Genomic DNA, 27,473 nt, shown 5'->3' with positions numbered 1-27,473 from the left:
AGTGCTTTAAAAGTCAGTCATTGAATAAACTCCTTAAGAAGCCACAGGTGACAATGAGAAACAAAGGCCTTTGTATGCTAACAGGTTTGTGGAAAACAGTAATGAGGGCACACTTTTGCAGTCTTGATATGAAAAAATTAGGAAAAGATTGACCAAACTGAATTACGAACATTCTACACCGAAATTGTGGCCGAGACCCAAGTGAGCAACCACAAAGTTCTGTTGGTGCTGGAATCTCCATTCTCGGCCATGGCTTTGAGTGAGGACTTAAGAGTTTCCTCTCTCATCATGCTAGGTGTTTCTTCTTCATATCTTGTATGACGACAATGTTGTGTGAGGGCTGAGCCATGAAAGTGGATGACTCAGAGCATGATCAGTACTCACCCCTCCCATGTGCGCGTGCCCAGGTGTGCAGGCACACGGCCTCCCTCTCCCAGGAGCCTTCCCTGCCCGGCTACGGGCCTCCTAAAACCTGCAGAGGCTTGGGCCAGGAACAGAGGCATGGCTCTGCCGAGGTCCCTCTGGTGTGGACCAAGGCTGCCTCCCTCTGTGCCTGCTTGAAGCCCACCCCTGAGTTCCCATTGGCCCTGCTCCCTGAGATTGTCACCATGGGGATCAACTCTATGGTTTGGCCAGAGTAGCAGTTGGGGACAGTCAGAACCATTCTGAGTGGCTGTGAAAGTCTGGCCAGAGCACCCATTTGAAGGGCTTGCTCCCAAATGATGGCGCCTGACTGCTTATCTGTCTCTGTGATCCCCACACTGTGCAGAAATGGGGAAGGAGGGACATTAGAGCCCCACAAGGAATAGCAGCTGCAACCACCCCTGGCGTGGACAAGTCCAACATGGCTTCTGCTGTGTTAGGGACAAGGACTTTGTAGATGGCTTTATTTAGGGCCAAAAAGAAGAAGGGAAGAGGACTCCTCCTAGAATTGCATCAGTCTCCATCTCTTCAAATCCTCATCGAAGACCTCCAAGAGGTAAACAGGGCCTCAGTGCCAGAGGGCAAGGGAGGCTGGGCATTACGGGGTAATGGCACTGAGCACAGCGCCAAGGGAGGGAGCCTTCTGAAGACCTCAGGGCTGAAGGGCCCTGCTCTTGCCTCTTCCATGGGTGGGTAGGGGGCCTGCCTCCTGCTGAGGCCAAGGGTGGTCTCAGTCAAGGGGGGCATCAACACCCTGCCCTACACACTCAGCCAGCAACAGGAGACCCGGCTAAGGCAGCCTCAGAGCTCACCTCCAGCTGCCAATCAGGAGAAACCACACAAGGTGGCCTTCAGTTTAGGACTAAGATGCCTTGACTTGGAAGGCAACAGAGAAACTCTAGAAGTCCAGAAACAGGACCAGGGAAAAGGGTCCTCAAGATCTACTCTGCCCAGAGTTGCCTGTAATGATGCCGTCCTTTCCTGGTTCCTTTCAAGACAAATGGAACATGGACGGAGAAGTGAGAATACCCAAACTGCAGATAAGGCAGGTCCCCTTGAAGAGACTGTAGACCCCTCCGCCTTGGGGCACAGGCCTCCTCAACCCTGTCCCGAATGCGATTCTCACTTCCTTCACAGAAGCTTTGACCCTGGCAGGCTCTGCCCAGGAACCAAGGAGAGCCCAGCCAGCCCTGCAGTCTGGGGCATTACATGGGGACCATGAGACTCCCCCAGGGTGCAGATGCCACCTCCCCCTGATGCCTGCCAGGCACAGCTGCCACCCTCATACTCAGGGAGGGGCCGGGCCAGGCCCACACATCAGACTCCAGGCAGTGTGTTATCCTTTAATGAAGAGCTGGGTCAGTGGTGCCACCACTCTCCCCAAGGCCCCCAGCAGCAGATGTCCTCCCCACAGGGGTAGCCCTGAGGCAGCCAGCCCTACTGAGGGGTCTGTTTGCAGTGGCCTCAGAGAGGCCTTCATCTCTTGGACCTAGGATGTGGCAGCAGCAAGGCCAGAGGCAGCTAAACTGAGGTCAGGGATGACGGAGGACAGGAAGCGTGGGCGCTCCTTCCTCTCTGAATCCCAGTGGGCCACAGGCCAGTACTGAGGAACATGGGCCTGGAGACCCTTCCGGCCACTCTCTGGAAGCCCTTAGTCCCTAACTCCCTGCAGACTGCTGTCACGCAGGAAGTGGCCCACAGGGTCACTCGACTCAGCGGGCTGGCGGGGTAGTACTGCCCCACGAGCCTCGGGGCCCCAAGCCTGCAATGTGAGTCCAGCAGGGCCGAGGCCAGAGCCACCAGGAGACTGGGAGTCACCTTCTACTAACTCTGCTTGTCAGTCACTACAGGCATCTAAGAAGGTGGTCTCTCCCTTGAGGTTCCAGGGCTGCCCAGGCAGGGCTGAGGCAACAGCAGGCCAGGGCTCCCGGGTCCCTATAGATCCGTGACCTTGTTTTCCACAGCAGCTGCAATCTGCTGGAGCCGATAGCCCAGCTGCATCTTCTGGGCCGTGCCGTCCTCCTCAAGGGCTGTGATGATCTGGAACACAGAGACCAGCACCATCAGGGGCAACTTCCTTGGCTCACACGGTCACTGCAGACTGCAACAGGCCTCCAGGCTGCAGCACAACTAGGGTAGGAGCCCAAGAAACCCAGCAAACTGCTTCGCTTACTGCCTGCGTCCTCAGGGCCTTGGCGGTGGGAGGGATACTAACAGCAAAAGCACCATGGGGTTTTAAGGAGTATTAAGGTGGGGAACGAAGCACTTCACTCAGTACTGAGCCCCTCAGAAGCCCACCTAGCACAACAGCACTTCCTGAGTTCCCATAAGCCAGGTGCCAGGCAAGGACAGGGACCCAATAGTGATCAGACAAATGTGGACAGGGAGACAGATATTGATCAAACACAAGCAATTCCATAATCAGACAGGGGCTGCCACAAGGGGAGGGGGTGGAAACTGAGAGGGCAGCAGCACTGGGGAGAACAGCCATCGCCCACCACGTCTCCAGGAGGGGATGTGACTGTGTGACACTCCCACCTCCCCCTCACCGTGGCCCCCACCATGCTGAGGAAGGCTGTGGGCCATGAGGCAGGTTCCTTATCTCTGAACAGCACTGGCCACATCTCTGGTGCCACACAAACATCTGGGTGGACAATTCCATCAGCACTCACAGGCTGGCTGGTGGGTGCTCACATCTTTAGGCCCAGTCCAGGGATCCCCCAGAAAGCCCCCTCACCAGTTCCACTGTCCCCTTACCCAGCCTGGTCCTATGCCTGCACCCTCCTCTCTGGTGGCTCATATGGCCAGGCCAGGCCTGCACCTGTGGAGGTGGCCATGTGCAACACACTGCCAGCATCAGACTCTGGCAGGGACTGAGTGGGAGCATGGTTGGGGCAGAGGGGTCAGCTGTGTCCCTCCCAGCACATCCTGTGCACTATCTCCAGGCCCTGGCAGAGCCCCCAGCCCCCAACCACCAGCACCATGCCTGGGAGCCCACAGAGGAGTGGGGATGCGGAGTGAGGGATAGGGACAAGCACGGCCAATACTAGGGGCATGCCTGAAGAACCCCAAGGGGCACAACCCTGCCTCACACTGTACCTGGGGCAGACCTGAGGGTCCCCACCCTGAGTCACAGGGCCAGACCCCCTCTCACATCCATCCCCTCAACCTCCAGGGGACCCTCAAGGTCAGCCTCCCAGTCAGAGCCCAGGGCCTGCCCACCTGGTCGTAGTACTTGTTGATATACTTGTAGAGCTCGTGCAGGGCCACTCGCGCCCCAAGGTCTCCAGAGTAGTTCTAGGGAGGAGGCCAAATGAGAGGTGAAAGAGATGAGGGGTGCAGCCAGCATGGAGCAGCCCAGGACCCCAGGGAAGAGGGAGGGGGAGGAGGGGCCTGAGAGGTGGAGGAAAGGATAAGCCCTGCAGTGGGAAGCAGAGCCCCGCGGGGACCAGGGACCCCAGGTGCGGGGTACCCAGCTGGGGCAGGATAGGGCCAGAAGGCCTCTTTGGTAGGAAGAGAGCCCAGGTCTGCAGTTTCAGCAAGGCCTGGGGTTTCCACTGGGGCCCTGCCTGTTTTGTGCTTCGAGGCTCTGGCCCAGACCCTCTGCCATTCCAGATGATTACAGAGGCAAGTGTGACAGATGCTGCTTGCAGGCTGTGAGGCCAGCATGATTCTGCTCTGGTCTAACTCAAGTATTTCCTGAAGTCACTCTCAAGCCCCTCCATGGAGACATCTCTGAGCCTCAACTTCCTCATCGGGACAACAGAGCCATGTCACCTAACTTGTAGAGCTCATATGGGGATCAAATGAGATAATCAAAGTGCCCTATGAAGGGCTTGACACACACCAACCATCATCACCACCATTTCAGAAACATTGTTTATAAATTCCCTGGAGCTATGTTTTGGGGCTGTATTAGGAGTAGGTGGGGCATGTCTATGCCACCGAGGAAGGCAGAGCCATGGGAAGACATGTGCAGGCAGAGCCAGACAGGCCTGGGGCCAAATCCCAGATCTGTCATCCACAGATCACAGCAAGAGCTGCAGGCACCAAGCACCTGGCTGAGTCAGGTTAGGTGGCAGCTGTCAGGACAAGACCCCTGCTTGCTCTGTAGTGAGATGTTGGGAGCCCTAGCTTTTTACAGTGGCACCTGGAACATTCTGCTCTTATAATGAAGGTTTGTGTCCTGCCCCAACCAGCTCATAGGGCTGCTGAGGTCCCAAGGGCTTCTCTACAAAGGAGCAGTGTGATGGGGGCAGGACCATTGCGGCAGGAGGCTTGTGCCCAACCCAAGAAGCAGAGGGAGGCCTTACCCGGGACAGCTCGGCCAGGACAGAGTTCATTTCTTGGTCACTGGCTGGGACCGTCTGTCTGATGTCTGCATAGTACCTGCCAGAGAGCCAGAGTGCGGCAGCTGCTGGGCAAACAAACCCACTCCCCCTACCTCCACCCCAGGCCCACCGCTGGCCTCAGCCGCACGTACCCCCAATCTCCAGCCACCCAGGCCCCTCCAGTACCTTTCCACCATCCGTTTGTAACGGGGAATATCCCGAGCATACAAAAGTTTGTTGATGGGGGAGTCCTGGGTGCCAGCAGGAGGGCAATGAAAGAGAAGGAAGGATGAGAGCCCTGTTAAGGTGATCCACCATCCTGGGTTTCCCAGCACAGCTTCAGTTTTAAAACTAAAAGTCCAACATCCCAGGAAGCCCCTCACTCCTGCAAACCAGACTGGTTGGTCACTCTAGCCCACTTCCTTCTGCAGGAGCCTCCTCCACCCCCTGCCCTCCACCAACATCCTGTCTCTGATGTCAACCGGGCTCCTCCCCGGGTAACGCTAAGGTCATTTCCCAGCTCCACATGCCTCCATCTGGATCTAGCAAGGGCTGGCACGGAGCGCGGGAAGCATGGTGTCTATTCCCCATGTGATCATTTTAAAAATCAGCAAACTGGGACCTAGAAAATTATGTAAATTGCCACAGACCACCTCACTCCTGAGTGGCTAAGCTGGGACTTGAAGCAGGTCTCTCAAGTCACTTAACACAGCCAGACACAATTCCCAGCAGCGTCTGGGCAGCACACTTCTGTTCTCAGGACCTCTGCCTCATCCTAAAGCTGCTGGGAAGGTGGGAAAGACTGTGAGGCAGCGCTGCCCCACGTGGGCAGGGTCAGGATGCGTGTCTTCTCGTCAGTGCTCCATGGAGGGACCTTGGCATTCCTGCTTTGGACTATTCCTGAGCCACCCAGGAACCATTTGCTGTTCTGCTAGGAAGGGGGGGACGGGCAATGGAAAGGTCTGGCAAAAAAACTCAGCTGCGACAAGGCACCCAGCCCCAGAGGCGGCCCCGTGGGTCCTGGTGTGGCCCTGTGATGCTCAGCTCATTGCAGGCAGAATGATGAGAGCATGCACAACAAAAATGGCTCCCAAAAGACGGCGCTGCAGGGTGGAACTTTCCATTTTGTTTCTTCAGAAAGGTCTAGAGATCTCTGAAGAGGACAAAAGACAACTGCGGCCCAAGGATCCAGGCGAAGCAGAGCCACTAACGGACCTGCAGAGCCACACAAGGGCCCTGCCCAACACACTGGGGACCCTGCATGTCATGGGGCTCTTGGCTTTGACTACTACGACAACACACTCCTGACCATTGTGCTACCAGGCAGCTCAGACCACTTTTCCTCCGTGTCTCCCAGCTCCCCTCTTCAGCACACCCCTCAAACCTCGGCACTGCCCTGGACGCTCTGCTCTACCACACTGGCAGGCAGACACCTCCACCACCCTAAGGAACCAAATCCACCAGGCAGCCCGGAGCTGCTCTGGGATTGCAAAGTCCCCATCTCCACCTGGAAACCACGTGGTGGCCCCACACACATCAGGCTCACCTCCTCCAAGTCTGAGCTCTCCACAGCCAGAGGCCCAGGGATCATATGTGACCCTCTCTTCTTCCTTATCCCCCCACATCCAAACTACAGCTTCTGCCTGTCTGGCATCCTCTTGCCCAGCTTGAATCTGGCCACTAGCTTGTCCCCTCTGGACTCCCACGCTCCAGTCCACCCATTGCACAATTGCCAGGATGCTCCACGGAATTCTCAGGTCTGACCACACCACTCCCCCACTCCCAGGCCTTCTGGGGCACCCTGTTGCCCTCAGAGTGAGCCCTGACCAGTGGCCTTGGCCTACTGCCACAGCCTGCCAGCTTCTATGCCCCAGCCACACCAGGCTGTGCTTGCTGCCCACATCTTAACCCTGCGAATTGGCGCACGATGCCCCCTACCCTTGCTTATCCCTTAAGACTGAGGCATTGCTACCTTCTAGGGAGCCCCTGGGACAAGGCCTGGCCTGGGGATGTCAGAGGTCTCCCCAAACCCTCTTTCTTGAAATTCTCAGGAAAGCCTGGAATCTGGGTATGCACAGCACTGACTGCCCCCAGCCCACACCATCCCATCCCCACTCACCCCCCGGGCCTGCCCCAGACCCGCTCACCCGGCCCAGCTTGTGGTCGGCCAGGGTGCAGGCATCCATGAAGGTCTGCGCGATGACAAGCAGCACCGCGTCCATGTTATCAGATGTCTGCACGTCGAACACAAACTGTGGGTTTTTGATTATATTGATCCAGAACCTCAGCGGCAAGCTGGGGGGGGGCAGACGTAGCTGATGAGTGTGCTGGGGAGGCAGGAGGGACCCCCACACACCCCGGGCCCAGCAGCCCCGCCCCACCTGTTGGTTTTCCAGATGTGGATGGTGTCCTGGTCGGAGATGCCGTGCTGCTGGGCCTGCTCGTCCAGCAGGTCAAAGAAGTATTTAACAGCGAGTGGCACGGGGCGGCTGGTGCTGAGAATCACCTGGAACAGGTCGTCCACAAACTTCTGCAGGGTGCCCTACGGGAGGGTGGGGGAAGCAGCAAGGGGCGCTCGGCAAGGGGACCTCAGCGCCAGCCCAGCCGCAGACACCTCCTGGCACTCCGCCTGCGAACCCCACACCACCCCAAATTCCACGAGTGGCCATTCTCCCCACAGCCAGACCCCACTGCCTGTCCTATCCCTGCCCCCAGCCCTGCCCAGCCCTCGCTGCCCCACCTTCATGGACAGTAGGCGTGTCAGGTAGATCTCAGGGATGGCCTTGGCTCGCTCACGCTCCCCACCCCGAAGGCTGCCCCTCCGAGGCCTGGGCGGCTCTGGCTCCTCACTTGGCTTCACCAGGTGCCAGGGCCGGATGCCCCCCTCATCTACATCCTCTAGCATTGGGGTCCCTGTGCCAAAAGCCCACATTGTTACCCCTCACCAGGTGCCACCTCCCCAGGCCCCTTGGCTCCTGTCAACTTTCCCCGGAGTGGAGGCACCTGGTTGAGAGCTGCTCTGGGTGGAAGGGCAATACAAATGAGCCTGCCCTGGGGCCCAAAGGCCCTTCCCCATTGCCCAGGCCTGGGCACAGCAAGGGCAGAGGACTGTGATGGGAGGCAGTACTCACGCTCTCCAGGGACATAATCCTGGTTTTCCCGGAGAATGTGCTTGGTGAGGCAGGGGACGAGGGCCACAGTTGCTCCATCTGGGACCTGCTGACCACAGCTGGTGATCCCTCCACCAGCCCCCTCCCCAACCCACACCCCTCCTCCAACCTTCAGCCCGCCCACCTTGTAATGCTGCAGGGTGTTCAGGCGCCTCCACAGACCCTGGACCTCAGAAGTGACGTCCTCATCAGACAGGATGAGGTGCCCAGCCACCCCAGACCGCCACTCTGCAAGGGCAAGGTAGGACTTGGTCCAGGGCTTCCAAGATAGCCTTCCCACAGTGGAGCCCACGTCTTCCTCCACAGGGACACTGTCAGGGACAGCCCTACTCAACCTCTCCAAAGACCAAGAGCAGGGACTCCTCACCAGGGGGTGACTCCTACCCACCCTGGGTGATAAGCTGTCCCTGCAGAGCTGGTCCCAGAGCAGCCCAGGCCCAACACTGGCTCAGGTCCCCAAGGACTCTCCATGCCCTCACCGATATCCAGGGTGCGGGAGTCTGGCCGCTGAGCAAGAGGCACTCCTTTATAAAGTTGGTCCAACATCTTCTCCTTGGCTTGGGAGATGGTGTCACAGTCCAGAACCTTCACGGGCACGCCCTGGGCCTCTCCCGCCCCAGGCCCCATAGCCATCAGTGCATTCAAAGTCTACACAGGATACGTGGGAGCCATCAGGGTTTGTGTACATTCAGGATGACCAAGACCAAGGGCAAGGACAACCCATGAGGAGCCACTGCCTCTGACCCCCAAGCACCAAGCGGTCCCTAATTCTTGTCTCTTCACCTGCCTGCCTCCCCCGGGGACAGCAGCTTCCTCCCTCGTGACCCCAGCACCTAGCATGGTGCGCTTGTAAACATCTATGGGGAAGATGGCAGAACAGGTGAGCACCAATCTCTCCTCACTCAGACCTCCGGTGCCTGGCTGAGCTGGCCAAGCCAAGGTGCTTGAGGCAAGCCTGCACGAGAGAGTAGCCCCCACCCATCCTGGCAGGAGCAAGTTCAGCGGAGCCTGAGTTGAGATTCCCCCAAAGGAACCCTCATGTGGACTTGGGGGGAAGCAAACCCTGAGAAGTGTTTGCCCTGTTTGCCAGGGTGGTTCTGGCTTTGTGGGCAAGGCCGCATCCCTGGTGGGGTGGCCAGGCAAACCGGGTCAAGCCCTGGCACAGCTCAGGCCCATGGCCCAGGACAGGGCTGGCTCCTCCGAGACCTTGGTCCCATCCCAAGCCTGGGAGCACATCCAGGCCCTGTTCCCAAGGTCTGGCCCAAACCTCTATCCTGTTGAGCCAGTCCGAAGCTCTCTCTCCAGCGCCCAGCCAGAGGTCAGGCGGGATCTCTGTCCACGTGCTGACACCGGAAGCTGGTGCCTCAACTCCACACCCCTACACTCCCTCTTGCCCCGGCCCTCAGCGGGCACTGATACTGCAGAACACACACACGCACACCCTCACCAGGGGACGGTACTCCACGTCCTCTCTGAGCAAGCGGTTGTCATTCAGGGTGTATTTGGCTTTGCCCGTCACACTGTCCACTGGTCCCTTGTCCACTTGATGCTTAATCCCTCGGAAGAGCATGTATAGGGGCTCCCCTACTGAGTCCTGAGGGAGTGCAGGCAGTTAGGGCCCCCAGACAGGTGGCAGAGATATATGGCACATGACGCATGCTGGGGAAGGGGTCAGGACACAGGCTTAAGGTAACTGAGGACAAGGTGAGCAGGAGTCTCTGCTCCAGCGCGAGCATGCAAGCTGTGTGGGGGCTGGAGGCGTGGTGGTTTGGAGGGCCTGACCCTGCCTGGACAGGAGCCCCATGCACCTCTGCCTCTCTCACCCTCACGAAGGTGTAGAGGCAGATGGACATCCAGTTGGTGAGCAGCTTCTCCACCACAGTCTCTGTCCTGAGACGACAGGAATGGGGAGGCAGAGTCAGCAGATGGGGCCATGGGGCTCTCTATTCCACAGACCCCCGGACCCAAGGCCCTGCACCAGCTCCAGCTGCCTACAGCCCGCCCAGCCCTGACAGCCACAGACCTGCGTAGCATCAGCTTGGGGTTCTTGGCCACGTACTGGGCCACCAGGTCACTGAGCAGGGTGCGGAGGATGTCGGTGAAGTACTCAAGCTTCCCGTGCAGTGCCACAGTGAGTAGAGATGCCACATAGGCACGGTCCCGAGCCGAGAAGGTGCGCTGACTCTCTAGTGTGTGGATGAACTGGAGCCAGGAAGAGGGGAAGGGGTTGGGGGGAGGAGCGGACTCAGAAACCACAGCCAGGAGAGAGCAGTCAGCGGGGAGACAGGGAGAGGAGGGTCCAGGTGGGGGTGGGCACCTTGGTGAGGAAGAGCTTGCTGTTGAGCAGGTTGGACAGCTGCCCCAGCCCTTGCTCCACAGTCGGCCGTCTGCTCTCAGGCACACCCAGGTCCCGGTGCAAGGGTGACTCCCGGTGCCCAGGGAAGAAGACCCTCTCAGCATACACCTTATAGTCAAGGAAGGGGATTCCACTGCCCAGAAGGTCACTGGTGAGATCGGTCATCTCGGTCATGAGGTCTGTCGAGCGGGAGAGGCCAGGTTTGGGTGCCAACTCCCTCTCATGGGAGTGGGATCTGGCAGAGCCCTGGAGGGTGTTCTTGTGGCCTCACCCGTGAACTCCTTCTTGCAGCGGTCCCGCACACTGCTCTCCAGATTCTCGAGCTGGATCTGGACCTTCTTGTAGTCCCTCAGGGCCTGCTTGCTCTTCCTCCTGCTCAGCTCCGAGGTCAGGAGGGGAAGCCACATGAGGCCAAAACCCTTGCTGGGTCCCACTGGCCCAGGCCTGCCTGACCCAGCCCCAGACACACCGTAGCCTCATCCACATGGTCTGACTGTCTGTGCCCAGCCAAGCCAAGGCCTAGCCCAGAGCAATTCAGCCTGCCTGCTCCCAAGCAAGTCACACCTACCCGTGCCCTGTCCAGCCCAGCACAGCTCAGGCCAGGGATCAGCAAACTACAACCAGACCAAATCTGCTCCACAAGCTATCTTTATAAACAGTGACTGGTTAGAACACAGCCACACTCATGTTTACATACTGCCCATGGCTGCTTTTGTGCCACGATGGCAGAATTGAGTAGCTGCAACAGAAACTACCTGGCCTGCAAAGCCTAAAATATTTACTCACTGGCCCTTCACAGAAAGTGTTTGTTGACCCCTGGTCCAGTCTATCCCTTCCCGGTCCAGCCAGATCCCACGACCTGCTCCAGCCCAGCCACATCTGGCTGTACCCACCTGTACATGAGGACAATGATGATGACACCCAGAGCCAGAAGAGAGGTGCCCACTCCCAAGCCCACCTGGGCTGCCACAGGAAAAGCCACGGGGCCCTCGCCATCATACTGCACGTGACCCAGGGAGAAGCACAGGTTCCCCATCTGTACCTGTGTGGGGAGCCACTTGTGAGCCAGGGTTAAGCACATGCCTGGTGCCCAGCCCTTTCCGGTCCCAGGCCTGCCCACTGACCGTGAACTCAGGCAAAGCATCAGGTGCCTCTCGGAGGGCATGGTGCCGTGGCAGGGGCTGCTCCACAGGGGGCTCGCAGTACAGGTGGTGCCGGGTCAGCGTCTTCACCACACAGGGGCCATCCCCTATCATGGCCACCACCTCCTCCTTGGACATTGCAAGGTCCAGGTTCTCCCCCTGGAACACGGGATCACTGATCAGTCACTCAGAACCCTTTGCTCAGGTCCTATGCCCCCAAATCGGGGAAAGATGGTCCTGAAACACCCCCCTCGAGAGCTCGGCACCTCTTTCTGTGCACAGGGGGCTAACAGTCACGTGGCGTCCTCCCATCTGTTCCCCACGACCCTTCCCTATCTTTCTTCTCCAGAGCCAAAAATATAAAGAACATAAAGCTGTCCCCAAATCCTGCCCAGTCAACTAGCAAAGCCAGAGCCCCTACTCTTGTCTGAAGGCCCACCAGATGGGTGACGGTGGATTGACCTATGGCCCGAGTGCCCACCTACTGCTTGCTACACATGTCCAGAACATGTGCCTGGTTTGTGTCCACGTGAGCCAGGCTGCCAACTGGGGATCAGCGCCGTCGCCTACTGCGCGCCACACCACCCATTTACACATTGTCGTTCAGGAACCTGCCATGGAGTGTGTCAAGACCCAGGCCACCACCTAAGCAGTCAAACCCAAACCTCTGCCAGGTGCTAGACTAGGCACTCCCCCACCAGCCCCTCTGCCTTCGCCACAGTGAGGATGAGGAGCCGTGCCTGTCCACTGGCCCTTGCTCTGCTGTTCTGGCCTCTCCACCACACACAGCAATACTGTCCAGCAAAGGAGGGGCTTAGGCCCTGCCATGTCCAAGCAGGAGCAGTACCTCCACAGAGAACACACTCCCAGGCTTGTGCCGGAACGGCATGGTGGGGTCCTCAGGGTTGAGGGGCTGAAGGGTGGGGTCAGCCTCATAGGAGAAGGGTGTGGGGTTGAGTGTTGCAAAGTCGAAGACCAGGTTGTCAAGGATAAATTCCACCCGGACCCAGGGGTCCTCGAGCGGGCCCGGGAGGGCAGGTGTGCGGCATAGCATGAGCTGCGAAGAGTTCACATGGCATGGCTCCTCAAACTGGGTGACGGAAGACAAAGGAGGGTTAACCGAGGGGCCATGTGGGAAGGGGGCCACACAAAGATGAGAAGGGCCTCCTTTGGTACCAGCCACCCATGGCTGTCTGCAGGGTGTGGTGGGGGGGCGAGGGGAGGGTGATGGCTAGCCCAGTGCAGGCAGGGAATACCCAAGAGTGTCCTACGTGATGACTGACACAGGGAACTCCAAGGGAACATGCTGTCTCTGGGACCACTCGGCGTCTCCGTCCAAGCCCCTGGCTGGGCTGCTGCACTCCTGGGGCCACGGTCACTCGGATTCTTGGTGTCTGCACCACATCCAGATTCTGGCCACGGACCCATATCTCACGTCCTCCACTGAAACACAGCCCATGAGCCACTCACAGCTTAGGTGATCCAGGATCTAAAGCACAGCCCGGTCCCAGCTAGGTTAGCTCAGCCCAGCCCCAAATCACATGACCCCTTGTCCCTTCCAGCAGCATGGGATTCACAGTCCCCATGTAAAGCCCTGCAAACCCACAACACAGTGCAGCTGCAAAGATCTCCCTGCCACATGCCATGCAGCCACGCCCTTGGCTCAGCACCTGAGGAAGCTCTTGGTAGGGCCAGCAGAGGTGACGTTGGGGTCTGATGTGTACTTGAACTGGCCGTGCTGAAGCCTCCGCTCAGTGGCCCCAAACCACACAGCCACAGGGAACATGGCGGGCGTGGGGTGTGGGCTCGTCTCACACTGCAGCTGCTCTGACTGCTGCTCCGGCAGCCTGGGGAGGGGAGGTGGGAGTGGAGAGCAGGCCAGCCTGGGCCAGAAGGGTAAAGGCAAAGGAAATCGGGACCCACTCAAGCCTCAGCTCCCTTCCCTTGGCTGCTGACTACAGTCTCCAATAGCCCGGCTTAGGGAGACTTTGGCCACTTTCTGAAAGACCAGACTCCGCCCTTCCCCACTCTCTGCTCTCCCCAGCACCCCAGCCACTCTATCTTCTCCCTGGATTTTTGCAGGATGAGGAAGTGGCCCTCACAAGTGACAAGGCTGGTCTCCAACCACCACTCGGATGTCCTCCAGCCGCCCAGTCAGGAGCTTGGAACCATGCAGGGTGAGGTGGGTGCCCCCAGCTCTGGGGCCACGGGCCGGGAAGATGGAATGCACCTTTGGGTCCTACGGGAAAAGAACAAAGAGACAAACAAGCATCAGGCCAGAGGCATCTCCGAGAGAGCTGAGACAGACGAGATGGCCTGGGGTGGGGAGCCTGCGAAGGCAGAACCAGATGGGCTGAGAGGAGCCACCAGAGGGGGGGCCCTCTGGCAGCTGGGGGTGTTTCAGCAGTCAGGCACCTGATAGGCAAAGTCGTGCTCTGAGACGCCACGTCCTCTTCCCAGCACCTCCACTGCCACAGCGCCAGCCACCTCCTCCCCGCTGGCCCCAGTAACGCACACGAGGCTGTGGGCACAGGGCAGGCTAAGGGGTGCCAGGTTGCACCAAGGGCCCCCTCCAATAGACCTGGTGGCCCCTCTCCCTGCCTCACTGACAGGTGGTCTTCCCCTCCCCATCCTCCACAGGATGGACAGAGACCCTCTCACACTTTGGAGGGAATTCCTTATGGCACACTAGAAGGCCTTGGCATCTGAGAATATTTGTGGTTTCAATAATTCAAGTTCAACCCCAGAGGCCCCCAACAAGGAGGAATTTATCTGTGTTGTGGCATAAATTTACAAAGGAGCCCTGTAAGGCTGGCTGTGGGGGTGAGCTGCTGAGCCAGTGAGTGGCCCAGCCAGCCGCCGGGTCCTCCACCACGGCCACGTGCACAGTGCCCACTCTCAAAGTGGTAGAAACTTGATTTCTTCATGAAAAAAGTCCCTGAAAGCCTCTAGTCATATCTGGGGAATAGAAGTGAAGGGAAAGTGAACAGTCTAAGAAAATGCTGGTTCTTAGCCAGAAAACAGAAGCTCGGGCAAATTAGTTTCCAGAATGTTAAGCCTACAGTGGCTTGACCCTGTGACACTGTCACAGTCACCGTAAACACTCCAAGAAAACAGAACAAGCAATGTGTGAACTACCCAGGGGAGGCTCCATCCAGAACATATTTTAATCCCTTCACAAATCACGTCATAAATTACTGTAGTCTTATGGTTACGGAATCATTAGCAGTCTAGATAGTCACTTTAGTTCTCAGTTATAACACATTTAGGGGAAACTGTGCTCTAGCAAAGCGGTTCTTTGCTTCAAATACAGACTGTAGGGCCCACCACAAGCCCCCTGAACCCAGACCTCTGAGGGCGGAGTGAGGATCTGCTCTGTGCTGATTTTGGACAGGCTCTCCAGGTTACCCTGAAATTCAGCCAGGATTGGGCTCTGCTGCTTGATACCTCCTTGGGAATGTCCCGTTCATGCACCTTTGGGACCCTGCAACCGCTGGCCAGGTTACCATGACCCAGAATCTCAGTGAGCCATGAGCACCAAGAAGGCAAAAGGCATCCCCAGAGACTAGGACAGAGGGGCCTGGCCCTCAGCAAGTGTGCCACAAGTCTACCCTCTTGAGGAGCCCAGTGGCCCAGGGCAGTGCTGGGAGGAGAAGGGTCAGTTGGTAGGAAGGGCAGCCCCTGAACACAGCTGTCTGGGATCTGAGGCCCCTGCTGCCATGACTACATGCATGGTCACTCAGAAAGCCAGGTAAGAACACCTAAGCAGAGCCAGGAAGCAAAGCCACCAGTCAGCTCTGGCAGTGACCCTGCCCCCAGACAGGCCCAGGAATGATCCCCTAACAGCCCATGCCAGGAACCTGCAGGTCTGAGCAGGAAGCTAAGGTGTGTGCTCCGGGGCCTAACGGCAACCCCAGCACTGAGGCATTGTGACCAGAATCTGGGACAGGAGACAGCAGGGCAGACAAGTAGTGGGTGGGATGCCCTGGGTGGGAGAGCCAACCATGGAGCCCCCTGAGGTGTTCCCTGCTCCTGACCGGTCCAGCTCACCTGCTGGAGACCTCATATTCCTGGGTGTCCACAGCACAGGACACTCCAGCCACCCTGACTGTGTCCAGCACATCCTGTACATGTTGGCCCAGGTTGGAACCCCTGATGGTTATGCGAGTGCCTCCGTCTATAGGTCCAGTCAGTGGCTCCACCTGTTCCAGGAGAAGGACTGCTCACCTCCACCCACCTGGAGAGGAGCTCCCACCTTTGGGCTCCCTGCATTCTCCCCTCCAAGGGCAACAGTGAGGAAGAGAAATGCCAGTTTTTAGACACACCGAGTGGATGAGGGGCGCAGGGCACTGGGTGGCCACAGCCTCAGCCTCAACACAGGCCTCCCGGGCCACGCAACGTGGATGCTCCTCCTCACACCACACACAGCCATACTGGGGCATGGCGGTTTGACAGCGGCTGCAGTCCCCATGTCCCACAGAACAGTCATACAGTACCACTGGGGGTGGCAGAGACAAATGTGAGAGGCAGGCCTGCAGAGGTAGCCCTGCTGCCACCAGCCAGCCCCAACGGCCCTGTCAGCTCACCATGCAGCCCCTCAGCACTGTCCACACGCAGACGGCCAGCCCGGCGCAGAAACAGCCCTATGCGGAGCTCCGGCTGCAGAGCCCCATAGCTGAGCTGGAGAAATGAGAGTGGGGTCAGAGCCTGGGTAGGGGGAAGGATCAGGCCTGGGGAGGTGGTGGTCAGAGAAAGGACCAAAATGACTAGTTACAGGAACACAGGGTCAGAAGTCAGAGTTGGAGTGCAGGGACCCCATGGGGCCACAAGGTTGGAGGTTAAAGGCAGAACTGAGTATAGGGACCCCATGGGCTCTCAAGTTAGATGTCACAGCTGGGACACAGGGACCCCAGGGGGCACACAGTCAGAGGTCAGAAATGGGATACCCAGGCTCGCTTGGATAAGTGTGGGACACTCAACTAAGGCTGGTAGCCAGCCTGTGGCCAGGGCGCCCTTGCCCACCCAGGTACTCATGGTCTGCACCTGATGCTGCTGGCATATGACGTGACACTGGGTATCTGGAGGCAGCTCACACTCAACCCGGGCCCCAACCACCACCTCGAGGCCCTCCAGCTCCATCACACACTCATTGTCTCCTGGGCCATCCTGGGGACAGAGGACACAGCTGTTGGGGCAGCTTTAGGAGCTGGTCCCAGAGAGTCCCGCGGGTCTCCCGGCACAGCCTCTGGGTTGGGGTTGAGCCCTGGGGCCATGCCCTCTTCCTGGCCCCAGGGCTTGTGCATAGTTTGTCAATAGCCAAGAAGGCTCAGAGGATAGCAGCAGGCAGGACACACCCACCTGGAAAAGGTGCAGATTCCTGCCTAGCAGCCGGACTTCCCGCTCCACATGGACAGGCATCAGCGTGGAACCCTGAACACTCTCCACACAAGGGCAGGAGCTTGCCCCCCAGTTCACCTCTTCCTGCACGCACCAAGAGCAAGGCAGCCTATGGAGCCTACCCTGCCCACCTCAGCCCTTTGCCTTGCCAGATTCCAGGGACAAGGCTGGTGCAGGGCCGCAGCCCCTCCCCTGCCCCTCCATCCCCGCAGTGCAGAATCGCAAGGCAGGCAGGGGGCTGCGTCTTCCCACGTCCCCTCCCGAGGCCTCCTTCCTGGGCTGGGCCTCACCAGCTCCCAGAGCCCGGGGGTGTCATACTGGTAGTCGAGGCTGGACAGGAGGATGAGGGGGGCGGGAGGGCCCTCGTGCTCTGCTGAGTCTCCATCACCTGAGAGGAGGGTGGAAGTGGAGAAGGTGGGCGCGTCACCCCCCGTCCACTCGTCCGCCTCGGGCAGCTCGCCGCCTTCTCTTATGAGCCAGTCCAGAGCGGGCTTCGTGGAGCCCGTGACCCCTGGGAAAGGGGTGGCAGGAGCAGTGCCAGGGGGCTGGTCCAGGGGTACCACAGAGGGAAAGGCCTCAGGGCCAGGGTCTGCAGGGGGCACTGCTGCTGCATCTGAGGGTGATGGGGGAGCGGCTGAGAGGTCCTCAGATGTGGCCGTGGGTCCGAAGTCAGCGGGAGCAGGGACAGTGGTTCCAGGTCTGTTTGGGGAGCTGGGAGGGGAGGGCTTCTCATGGAGAGGTGACTCTGTGGAGGTGGGGGAAGGCGTGGGGCCGGGACCTGCCCATGGCCCCCAGGGGCTGAGAGGGGAAGGCCTGGCCCCAGGTGGGAAGTCCGAGGTTAGGGCTATGGAGGGAGCCCCAGGTGCCACAGGAAGGGTGTCAAGAACAGGGGTGACTGGGGCTTTGGGGGCTCTGGGTGGGAAGGGGGTGGGTGCATCTCTTGCAGGAGGGGCTAGGGAAAGAAGCGGGCTCTGAGAGGGGAGGCAGAGAAGGACAGGAAGGGCCACTCAGCAGGCAGGCGCAGGAGCAGGAGGCAGGCAGGCAAAGGGTATGTTAAGAGGAAAGGAGACCAAGGAAAAGAGAAACAAAAACAGCCCATTAATTCTCAAAAGGAGAAGGGGGAGGGCAGGCTCCAGGGGTGTCTGTGCTGAGGAAGGGCACAAAGGCCACACCTCCCCTGCCTCTCAGCTACAAAAGTCCTCTCCCAAAACAGGCAGGACGTATCAGCAGCCGTTCTCCAGCGAGTCTGTCACACACAGACCCCCAGCCATCAGGAAAACCCTCACACTGGGACTCCCAAACCCGCCGTGTGCCCCAGCCCAGAGGTATGCTCACCTGTTGGCTCACCACCATCGGCCCAGCATCACACGAGGCCTTGTGCGTGCACAGGTGCTGCCAGACACACCAGTTACACCCCCAGCGGCTGCTCACACAGGCCTGGCACCTGCAGAGAGTACAGCCATGCGGCACGGCTCACCATGGGGCAGCCCAGGGTTAGGGGACAGGGTGAGGAACTCACTGTGCAGATGGGCGGAGCTCAGTGACTGCCACACAGTCATAGAAAGAGAGAGAAGCTTGGGCGATCACAACGGTGCCAAACCTGAGCTCCACAGTCACAGAGACATGATCTGCAAAGAGGGAGAGAGGCCAGGGCTGAGGAGTGGGGAGGCGCGCTCAGACCCAGAGCCCACATCCTGAGATGCCGAATGGGGAGGAGAACCCAGGCACAGAATGGAAACTTTGGGCAGCTGGGGACCAGTGAGAGGCCTTGGAGAAAGGCATCCATTCAGGGCTCCTTGCCTGGATTCACACATCACCCCAACCACATCCCTGGGATAGGGTGGGGCTCCCAAGCCCCAGGGCTGACTCCTTCTCTCACCCACCGGCTCCTCTCTGCAGCACTGGGGCTTCACTAGGGTCTGGGGAGGGGCACATCACACCAGAACCAGTCAGCAGGGCAGGACTCTGATATTCCCCAAAGTGGCAGGAGTATGACTCCCCTGGCCACAGGGGTGGCAGGTCTGGCACCGATAAGAAAACCTGCCAAGAAAGCCCAGAACACACTGTCAAGGGCATCAGACAGCAGGCTAAGACTCACATTTGTGGGGCACCAATGTGGGCAGGCACCAGCAGCCACCAGCCCCAAGTCTTCACAAACACCCCCTGGCCCGAGTTAGTAACAGATGAAGAAACTAAGGTTCCAGGAAAAGTGACTTGTGCAAGGTCATGTGGTTTCTGATGTACTTAACAACCTTGATCCCTAGAGCCCTCCCCACCAGGGGCCCACCTATCTGGTCATTCACCTCCCTCCTCTCCTCTCGGCTGATGTTGGCAGGACTCATGGCTGCCACTCGCAGACAGCCCAGCTCAGGCTGGAAGCTCCACAGCCACTGCTCTGGGCCCTGGCCCCTCGAGCACTCCGAGTGGCGACTGCACCTGAGCAAGAATGACCAGCATCTATCTGTGACCTTCACAGGGCCACTGAGAGTTCATAGGGCAGGGACACCTACAATCCTGAGGACCTGGGCATGGCCCTAAAGTGGGTCATGGCACCAGGTTCCTCTCTCCTCCCCAGCAGGCCACTGATGCCCAGGGTGGAAGATGGAGGTGAGAGATTGTAGGATCTGGGGATCAGGGGCTGAGATCAGGAAGCCTGGATCGGACAATTATACAGGAACACTGAGGGCATGAGGATGGGGTTTGGAGGAATCAGGGGTCAGTGGAGAACCAACCTGCCAAGGAGCACACACCACCCACAGTACGGGTCCCTGTGAGCAAGGCAAGACACACAGTCCAGGTGCTGAGCACAGGAGGCCACAGGAACCTTCAAAAGCTGTGACAGCAAAGAGGATCTGAGGCCAGCAATCCAAACACCAGTGGCTCACCCACAAATGGGTCCATGGCCCTGCCTAGGGGCCCCTCCCCGCAGCCATGCCCTGGCTCATGCCTGGCACTCACTGTGCTCTGGGTCATGACATACAGGTGCTCGAAGGTCCCATCAAAGGTGAGGTCTCTGCTCACTGCAGAACCCTGCTGGATGCTCTCTGTGGAGTATGGGTGGCCATCGCTCCCTGGGCCCAAGTAGACCTGGGATCAGAGATCACAGGGTCTGGGACCCAAGTCCATGGCCAGAGGCCCAACGCCCTCTCCTACCTACCACCATTGAAGCAATTTACAGACAGAATTTCCTCCTGAGCAGTCAGAGGTCATACCAACCAGCCCAGAGATTAGAGGGAAGTCACAGGTAAACACTACCCAGTCCTGGGAAAGGGAGTGCAGATCATCTCTCCCAAGCCCAGGGATTGCAGGGATAGCTCCATCCAGGCTGGGTTCCCAGCAGCCTGTCCCCTCCAGACCCTGGGGCAGGGCCTGGTACTTCCTGTGGGCTCACCCTGTGAAGCTGCCCTTGACTATCACCCAGGAAAGCGATGGTGTGTCCATCCTCCATGGTGACTGCCACAGCTGTTAGCTGAACCCCTGGCCACTCCAGAACTGGGGTGGCTTCCAGCGGGACCCGGCTGGCCATGGGGCTGGGCGTGTGGTCTGAGCCGCAGGGATAAGCATCCAGGGTGTCCTGCAGGCAGCAAGAAGCATGAGTAAGGCCTTCCCTGGGTAACCTCCCCTGCCCCATCCTCCCTGACACCCCCACCCTGGACACCATCTCCACAGCCACCACGGTGGACTGCTCTCCAGCTGCCTTGGACAGTATCCATTGGCTCCTTGCCCCTCTTCTGGTCCCTACCTCTGCCTGTGGCCCCATCTTCTCCTATCCCTGGCCTGGGAGCTGCTTCCTCCAGTTTGTGTGGTCAGTCTGCTCCTGGACCACAGCTTGCATCTTCACCTCCGAGTCCACTCACCTGGGCCCTCTCCCGCCTTGCAATGACTCCATCCCCCTGTGGGCCTCTTCCTTTTTTATCCATCCTGAGGCTACAGCCAATCAAGCCCCAACCTCACCTTCCTCTCTTGCTCAAGAACCTAAAACAACGGGTCTCGTCCCCACATTCTGGGTCCTTGCCCCTGCCTGAGAACCCCAAATACCCTCTCAGTCCACCTACACAAGTGCCACCCCTTCAGCACCCTGGTCCAATCCAATCCCTGTACTTCTCTCTGCTACCCGAATGCCACACCTGTGCTAAGGTCCCTTCTATGGCCCCAGACAAAAAGAAAGTACTTAATATCTGTCAACCCGATCATCCCACACCACCACCAGCTTCCCTTCAGACTCCCCGGGCAGTGGCCTCAGAGAAGGGAAAAGGCTGGGGCAGTGCTGGAACTCACCACTGGCAGCTGTGCACAGTCGGAATTGACATCATACTCAATGTAAGCCACCTCGGTCCCGTCCTCAGCGCGGCCCTCCCGGGTGTAGCAGGCATCTCGTGTGCGATTAGCGAGCCGGTCCACCTCGTCCAGGGGGAAGGCACAGAGAGCAGAGGCTCCAGATGCCCCAGCAGCTGCTGATGGGGGCCGGCCCACAGTGGGGGGAGCAGCTGAGGAGAAGGCTGCAAAGAGCACCTCCCCATGGGCCACCTCCCCGGACGTGGCCACAGCTGCAGCCTGGATCAGCCCGTAGCGGCCACCCTGGCAGGCCAGAGGCAGCTCCACGTAGGAATAGTAGTGCTGGTCCCGGAGGCACACTCGAGACACATAGGCACGGAAGGCTCTAGACTGAGCCTGCAGGTCCCGCCGCATGAACAGGAAGTAGGCACTGGCCCCGCGTGCAAAGGCACTCACGAAGTGGTGGCTGTACTCAGAGAGGCGGCCCACTGCCAGCTTGGCTGTCTCCTCATAGGAGAAGGCGGCTTGGGGGTCCGGCGGCCGCAGGGCCCGGGTCGTGATGGGTGGGATGCCACCCCCCACACCTCTGCTGGTATATCCTCGCCCCACAAACAGGAGGGGCTCCCCTGCCAAGCCCTGGGCTACCAGCCCCACCGTGCTGACCGCAGGGTCATTGGCAGCCACATACTGGGTATCCCCAGGCCGCTCTGGTCGCAGCAGTAGCTGCCCAAGCTGCCCCAGGCGGCGTTGCTCACAGACACCCTGGTGCACACTCCCGCACACCACCAGGGCCCCCGGGCTCACCAGGAGCAGCTGGTTCAGGTTGTTGGTTGGCTGAGCCTGGGGGCACTCATCAGGCATCACGGGCGGCAGGCAGTCCCTGCTGTCTAGCACAGGGCCAGTAGACACTGTGGCCTCCAGCTGCAGCCCAGGGCTCAGCTGGAACAGGAAGTTGGTGGCCCCTAGGTAGAGGGTGCCTGAGGTGGGGTCCCTCGCCAGGTGCTGCAGATGTGTGCCATTGGGAGTAAAAGCAGCTGGTGGAGGGGGCTGGAGGGTGAGGACCCACCCGGCCCAGAGTGCCTGGAGAAGAGCTGGGCCAAGGGCAGGCATGGTCACCTGGCAGGGAGAGAAGTCGAGTGGGGTTCACATGGCCACCAGAGCACCCTGGAGCCACTGGTGAGGGACAGGGCTGTAACATTGCCAAGATGCCCCTCCTAACCCAAGGGGTGAGCAGAGGAGGACCCCAGGACCACACACCAGCCAGGGGTCAGAAACAGGAGACACTTCCCCTGGAAACTTCAACACCGCCCATTCTCTTGGGAGACCTGCACTCTACACTGCCCCTGCCCCCCTGCACCGCCCTGTACCACCAGAAGGATCAGGGGCGAGGGCCTGGAAGGGGCTGGAGAGCAGGTGATGGCAAGGAGGGGCCCAGACCCCAGGGAGGGAGAGGGCCCTCTGCAGGGATGTCAGCTTCCCAGGTAAAAGGAAGAGGGAGTGTGGGGTCTCATGGGCCACCAGAATGTTAGAGCGAGACAAGAACTGGGTTCAGGGCCTTTCAGGCCAGGAATCCAGAAGGGTAATAACCACAGAAGCAATGGGCCTGATAGAAGAGGGAGGTTCCAGCTAGGAGAGGTGGGGCCTGAAAGGCTGGGCCACACCTCAGAGAGCCCTCAGCATAGGTGGCGGTCACATGCTCCTAGATGCCTAGGTGTGAGGTCAGGCTTACCTGGCAGGGCAGGCTGGATCAGGAGACAACAGCATGACCTGTGTGGGAGTCACCTAGCCAGGGGGAAAGCAAAGTGTAAAGCTGGGGGTTGGTCTGCAGGCATGTGGGAGCCCTGAGCTCCCCACCAGGGAGGCGGCACAAAAGTGCCCCCTCCCCACTGCCCAGCCTGCTGGTGGAGCCAGGCCCAGCCTGGCCCTCAGCCACCAAACACATTCCACAGAGCACGCCTCCTCAGAGCCCACACGAGGAGGGGGAGGGCAGCAGAGCCAAGCACCCGAGGGGCCTGGGAAAGGTCAGCTGGGAAGGAGCCCCATTGCCAGCAGGGCCCACAGGCCACCAGCATGGCCCTCTCCCTCTGAGGTCCCTCTTGCTGCCCAAATTCTACCCTGTCAAGGCACTCAGGTATACCACTTCCACACAGGCCAGGAGCTGTCCTAGCTCAAATGACCACCAGCACACTGGCAGATACACACTTGCACACACAAACCCACCTGCATGCACACACCCACACAGATACCATCTGTACACACAGCAGAGTGACACACACACACCACACAGACACACCCCCAAGTTCAGACACTGCATAAAGATACATCCACATAGAGACAACCCCCCACCACACACCCAGAAACACACTCTGCACAGGCATGTCACCTCCACCCACCATAGACACACACACACACACACACACACTTCCTAGTTCGAGCCCTAAGTCCTACAGAGCTGTAGAAGCCAGGCCATTCCTTGCTACTTCCTCTCCTGCCGGCCAGAGTAGTCCCAGTGCCTAGCATGTGGGATAAGGGGGCAGGGGGTGGTGTCCTAGAGGAAGCCACCATGCCCGGCTGTGCCTCCCATCCCCACATCCATCCACAGGACCTCCCCAGACTTTGGGTGCCTGCTCTCCTCACAGACCCCTCCCTGGGCCCCAGCTGAGGCTCCTGAGTCCCAGAACCAAGAAACCATGGCAACACTATCTTCCTCAGCCCTCAGTGGTCTCCAGCCAGGAGCACCAAAGCTGGTGAAGTGTTGGGACAAACCATGGATCCCAGGCTGGGAGACACTTCCCCTACTTGCCTGTGCCCAGGCCACGTTGCCCAGCCCCTCCCACCACCCAGCTACAGGGCTGTCTGTGCAGAACGTCCCAAGCACTTGGCTTCTCTCAGCCCAGGTCAGCTCATCCCGGCAGAGGCCTGAGCAGGGTACTCCTGAGGCTGCCCCAAAGTGAGCAGGGATGGGCACAAGGCTCAAAGGAGGGTCCTGCAGCCTAGTGGGTGCAGGGACACTGTGGCCACAGCCCAGTGGGAGCAGGGGGGCCCTGGCCACAGCCTGGCTGGGCACTGCTCCCAAAATAGCTTGGGGGTTTCCATTTTTAGTGTGCAGAGAACAGGGCAGCTCTATGGGAGCAGGAACAAGGCCGCCTCTGTTTGCCACCCAAGGGGGCGGGGGGGGGGAGGGGGCAGCAGGGAAAGTCTCGAACCCAGCCAGAATCTCAGGACTGTGGCAAGGCCAGGCTGCCCAGGAGCCCCCCACCTAGTTTCCAAGGGACAAGGAAAGAAAGTTTCTTCCTCTGGGAAGACAGGGCCCACCTAAGGATAGGCAGAGGCCACCTCCTGCATTTGGCTACTGCTCATTCCTCCTGCCACCTCATGCCAGGGATGTGCCTTGGGCATAGGGTCCCACAGTTAGACCAACAATCACTACTTCATTTGCTTATAAATATTTGCTCAAAGCCTACTGCCTGCCAAGGATCTCCAGCTCTCAAGGGGCAGCAACAAAACCACTCCCCAAATGTGAAATCACAACTGGACTGAGGGGCCTCAAGGAAGAGATGGGCGGGATCAGAACAGCTCCTGGCCAGGCCACACATGAGGTCAGAGGCTGACCCAGCCCCTGACAGGGAAAGCTGTCTGGCTTCTTCAACCGCAGTCCTCCCCTGAAACAGAGTCTGGCACCCCTTCCCCTTCCCTGCATGCCCTGGCTGGGGGGAGGAGGAAAGGAAGAAGGCCAGTGACCTGTTCTCTGCTCTGGGCACACACATTTCACTTAACTTCTGCCACAGGCCACAGAGCAGACCTCAGCCCCTCCAACCTAGCCCCCACCAAACCTCACAGGATCTTCCTTAAGCAGAATTGGAGTATACCTCCTCCCCCCCACGCCCCCGCCACCAGAGACTCTGGGGCACCCCAGGGCAGAGGGATAAAGGCCTGACCCCTCCAGTCTACACCTCTCCCACCTGATCCATGCCAGTGCTCCCCCAACATGCCCTTCGTTATTGCCGGCATGAACTGCAGGCCGTTTCACTCCTCCAGCCGCCACTGGCTCTTCATGCTGCCTGGAATGCCCACTCCCTCTCTATCCCATTAACTCCTACGCCCAGCCACCATCTCCCTGGGGAGCCTCCCCTGTCCTCCCAGGCTCCTGAGGAGGCCACTCCGTGTGGTGGATGCAATGGACATATCCAGTCACCACCGAGGGGTGTATGGCAGCTTTGCCTGGGGCTCTCTGAGCCTCAGGTTTCCCATTAGCAGAATGGGAGGCAGGAACGCTCTGACCAGTAAATGTGATATAGTGTGTTCCTGGCACTAGTGGCACCACCCAGGACCATCTTTCTCCCTGTTTCACCATCCCACTCTGGACTTGAAGCTACTGGAAGGCAAGGAATATGATTTGGAGGCCCCAGTAACTTACACAGATGTTAGCACAGAGTAGGTGCTCCCTACATGATGAATGAACCCCCATTTCACAGCCAAAGAAACCCAACCACTAGGGAAGATATGGGGCTCACACCCCTCTCCAAACCACTTGGACTCTCAAAGGGCAAGCTGTTGGCCTCACTTTTATTAAGGACCAGGCCAGAGCAGACTGAAAAAGCTGATTTGGAGCCAGGTCTCACATCCCCAACTTCCACAGCCAATCTTGCACACTCTCCACATCTCAGGCCCTGTCCAGGCTCACAGCCAAAGTCTAACTCTGCCTGTGCCCAGGCCTGCCTGGCGATCTCTTCTGGGCCCACCTTTCTCTGAACCTCTTCAGCAGGACTCAAGACTAACTAACTTCTGTCTGCAAAGAGTAAGCACTTTCTGGATGCCCCCGGAACTGTCCTCACCAACCAAAGAGTCACACTAACTTGGCCCTTTCATACCTGCAGAGGGACTATACAACTCACATTTACCTTATCTGGTGGTTAGTGGGAAACTGGTCTTCCCTCTCTCCCCTCCTGCTGGACTCCAGGGTCCACCAAAGAGCTGAGTGACTCATTGACAGTGCGGTAGTGCACCCTGCCCGCCCTGTTTTCTGCGTGTTAAGGTGGGGTGGGGAGCTCCACCATTTACCAAGCGCCTGTGATGACCCAAGGCGCTGATCAATCACCCACCGAATGTGTCAGTGTACGGACAGGAGGGTCCCTCTCTGGGTGTCAGGAGGCTAGAGATCTGCCTTTGTCAGTCCCACCAGGCACAACCAGGAATGGCTGTTACTACTGAGGGGAAGCCTCGACCCTCCTCCCTACCCCCGGACCCGCGGCGAGGACCCCACCAGTGGCCTTGGAAGGGCGGGGAAGGGGCTGGCCGGTCCCGGCGGCGGTGGCGAGGAGGGGGCGCGGAGGCGCAGCTCCACCTCCTCAGTCTCCCAATCGCGTTACAGGCGGAGCCGCCAGAGTTTCCCTTCGCGCGGAGAAGTGTGTTCCCAACTCTGAGGACCGAAGCCGCCCACCACTCACCCGGGCTGCCCCTGCCCGGCGGGATCCAGGCCTCAGGCAATCCCACTTCGGGAACCCGGGTCCTGGCCGCCCCGGCCCGAGCCCTGCACTCACCGCCCGGCCGGGCCCGCGGGATGTGCGCGCCGAGGCGGGCGCCGGCCGCTCTGGCCTCAGGATCTGCGCGCGGCGGCCTCCCCCCGCAGAGGTGGGTCTGGCGGAGCCGCAGCTGTTACCCGGAGACCGAGGGGCGGAAAACTGCGCCCGCTGCCCGCCCCTCCCGCCGCGGCGCTGCCACCGCCGGGAACAAAGGAGACAAAGCCGCGTCGGCCGGGCCCGGCTCCGCTCCTTCCCCCCCTCGCCCGCCGGGCCGCCCTCCCCCCGCCCGCCGCCCTGGCCAGGCCGGAAGCAGCCGGGAGAGCCGGGCACGCGGCCCCGAGCCGCCCGGGACCCCGCATTCCAGCCCCGCGAGCTCCGCGTTTGCCTAGGGCGGGGGACTTAACCCCTCCCGCGTGGGGGGAGGGGCAGGCTGCACAGCGGTGGTAGCCATGGCAACGTGGGTCGCGGGGGAGGGTGAGGAGCGGAGTCCCGAGCGTGGGCGGCCCCGCCCCGCCCCCGCCGGGCCTCACCTGCGGGAGCGCTGGAACCGGAACTGGGAGCTCTCCCGGGATGGGTGGGGCTGAGCTGAGGCAGGGTGGTCGCGCCCCGCACCCGAGGCGCAGGTGGTACAGCGCCCCGGCCTCTTCCCGCCCCGCTGGGGCCGGGTCGCACCCGCGCGTTGCTCACCTGCCGGGCCTGTTAGCAAGCCACCGCCCCCTCTGCCCGCGTTGCCCAGCGCTCCCTTTCCCTTACTGTAACCGGCTCCCGTGGTCGTCCTCCCCCAACTTTCTTTACCTGAATTCCCCTTCGCACTCGGCCCGGCCCGGCCCACCGCGCCTTCTCCCAGGAGACCCCAA

General features: G+C 59.6%; 2 protein-coding genes across 7 annotated transcripts in view; one reads left to right on the top strand and one right to left on the bottom strand.

Annotated features, from left to right (window-relative positions):
* Positions 1–1,752: 1,752 nt before the first annotated feature.
* Positions 1,753–27,473, bottom strand: part of PLXNB1 (plexin B1) — a 26,074-nt gene continuing 353 nt past the window's right edge. Inside the window, exons 1-38 of one of the 6 annotated variants that reach the window (XM_045530332.1) lie at positions 26,635–26,854; positions 22,824–22,876; positions 21,098–22,210; positions 20,211–20,393; positions 19,778–19,906; positions 19,552–19,652; positions 19,123–19,255; positions 18,703–18,859; positions 18,339–18,447; positions 18,155–18,263; positions 17,110–17,790; positions 16,781–16,903; positions 16,466–16,588; positions 16,009–16,102; positions 15,748–15,920; positions 15,473–15,624; positions 13,838–13,943; positions 13,525–13,661; positions 13,093–13,269; positions 12,694–12,865; positions 12,270–12,512; positions 11,405–11,581; positions 11,174–11,322; positions 10,552–10,652; positions 10,242–10,459; positions 9,948–10,126; positions 9,748–9,814; positions 9,372–9,518; positions 8,404–8,572; positions 8,049–8,152; positions 7,886–7,970; positions 7,495–7,667; positions 7,136–7,296; positions 6,902–7,049; positions 4,941–5,005; positions 4,737–4,812; positions 3,646–3,720; positions 1,753–2,463 (exon numbers count right to left, since the gene is read on the bottom strand). In XM_045530332.1, coding sequence (XP_045386288.1) covers positions 2,359–2,463; positions 3,646–3,720; positions 4,737–4,812; positions 4,941–5,005; positions 6,902–7,049; positions 7,136–7,296; positions 7,495–7,667; positions 7,886–7,970; positions 8,049–8,152; positions 8,404–8,572; positions 9,372–9,518; positions 9,748–9,814; positions 9,948–10,126; positions 10,242–10,459; positions 10,552–10,652; positions 11,174–11,322; positions 11,405–11,581; positions 12,270–12,512; positions 12,694–12,865; positions 13,093–13,269; positions 13,525–13,661; positions 13,838–13,943; positions 15,473–15,624; positions 15,748–15,920; positions 16,009–16,102; positions 16,466–16,588; positions 16,781–16,903; positions 17,110–17,790; positions 18,155–18,263; positions 18,339–18,447; positions 18,703–18,859; positions 19,123–19,255; positions 19,552–19,652; positions 19,778–19,906; positions 20,211–20,393; positions 21,098–22,204 — 6,408 coding nt within the window. In that variant the 5' untranslated portion in view covers positions 22,205–22,210; positions 22,824–22,876; positions 26,635–26,854 and the 3' untranslated portion in view covers positions 1,753–2,358. Of the gene's footprint in view, positions 2,464–3,645; positions 3,721–4,736; positions 4,813–4,940; positions 5,006–6,901; positions 7,050–7,135; positions 7,297–7,494; positions 7,668–7,885; positions 7,971–8,048; positions 8,153–8,403; positions 8,573–9,371; positions 9,519–9,747; positions 9,815–9,947; positions 10,127–10,241; positions 10,460–10,551; positions 10,653–11,173; positions 11,323–11,404; positions 11,582–12,269; positions 12,513–12,678; positions 12,866–13,092; positions 13,270–13,524; positions 13,662–13,837; positions 13,944–15,472; positions 15,625–15,747; positions 15,921–16,008; positions 16,103–16,465; positions 16,589–16,780; positions 16,904–17,109; positions 17,791–18,154; positions 18,264–18,338; positions 18,448–18,702; positions 18,860–19,122; positions 19,256–19,551; positions 19,653–19,777; positions 19,907–20,210; positions 20,394–21,097; positions 22,211–22,823; positions 22,877–26,634; positions 26,855–27,473 lie in introns of those variants that run through there. The other 5 variants (XM_045530330.1, XM_045530333.1, XM_045530334.1 and 2 more) reach the window with 5 other exon arrangements.
* Positions 22,203–27,473, top strand: part of LOC123623401 — a 7,077-nt gene continuing 1,806 nt past the window's right edge. Inside the window, exons 1-2 of the mRNA XM_045530470.1 lie at positions 22,203–22,270; positions 26,350–26,725. Coding sequence (XP_045386426.1) covers positions 22,203–22,270; positions 26,350–26,725 — 444 coding nt within the window. The remainder of the gene's footprint in view (positions 22,271–26,349; positions 26,726–27,473) is intronic.

This window comes from Lemur catta, chromosome 18 (genome assembly GCF_020740605.2).
Source record: "Lemur catta isolate mLemCat1 chromosome 18, mLemCat1.pri, whole genome shotgun sequence".
Taxonomy (NCBI): Eukaryota; Metazoa; Chordata; class Mammalia; order Primates; family Lemuridae; genus Lemur; species Lemur catta.
This window is presented reverse-complemented; position numbering and strand designations above follow the sequence as displayed.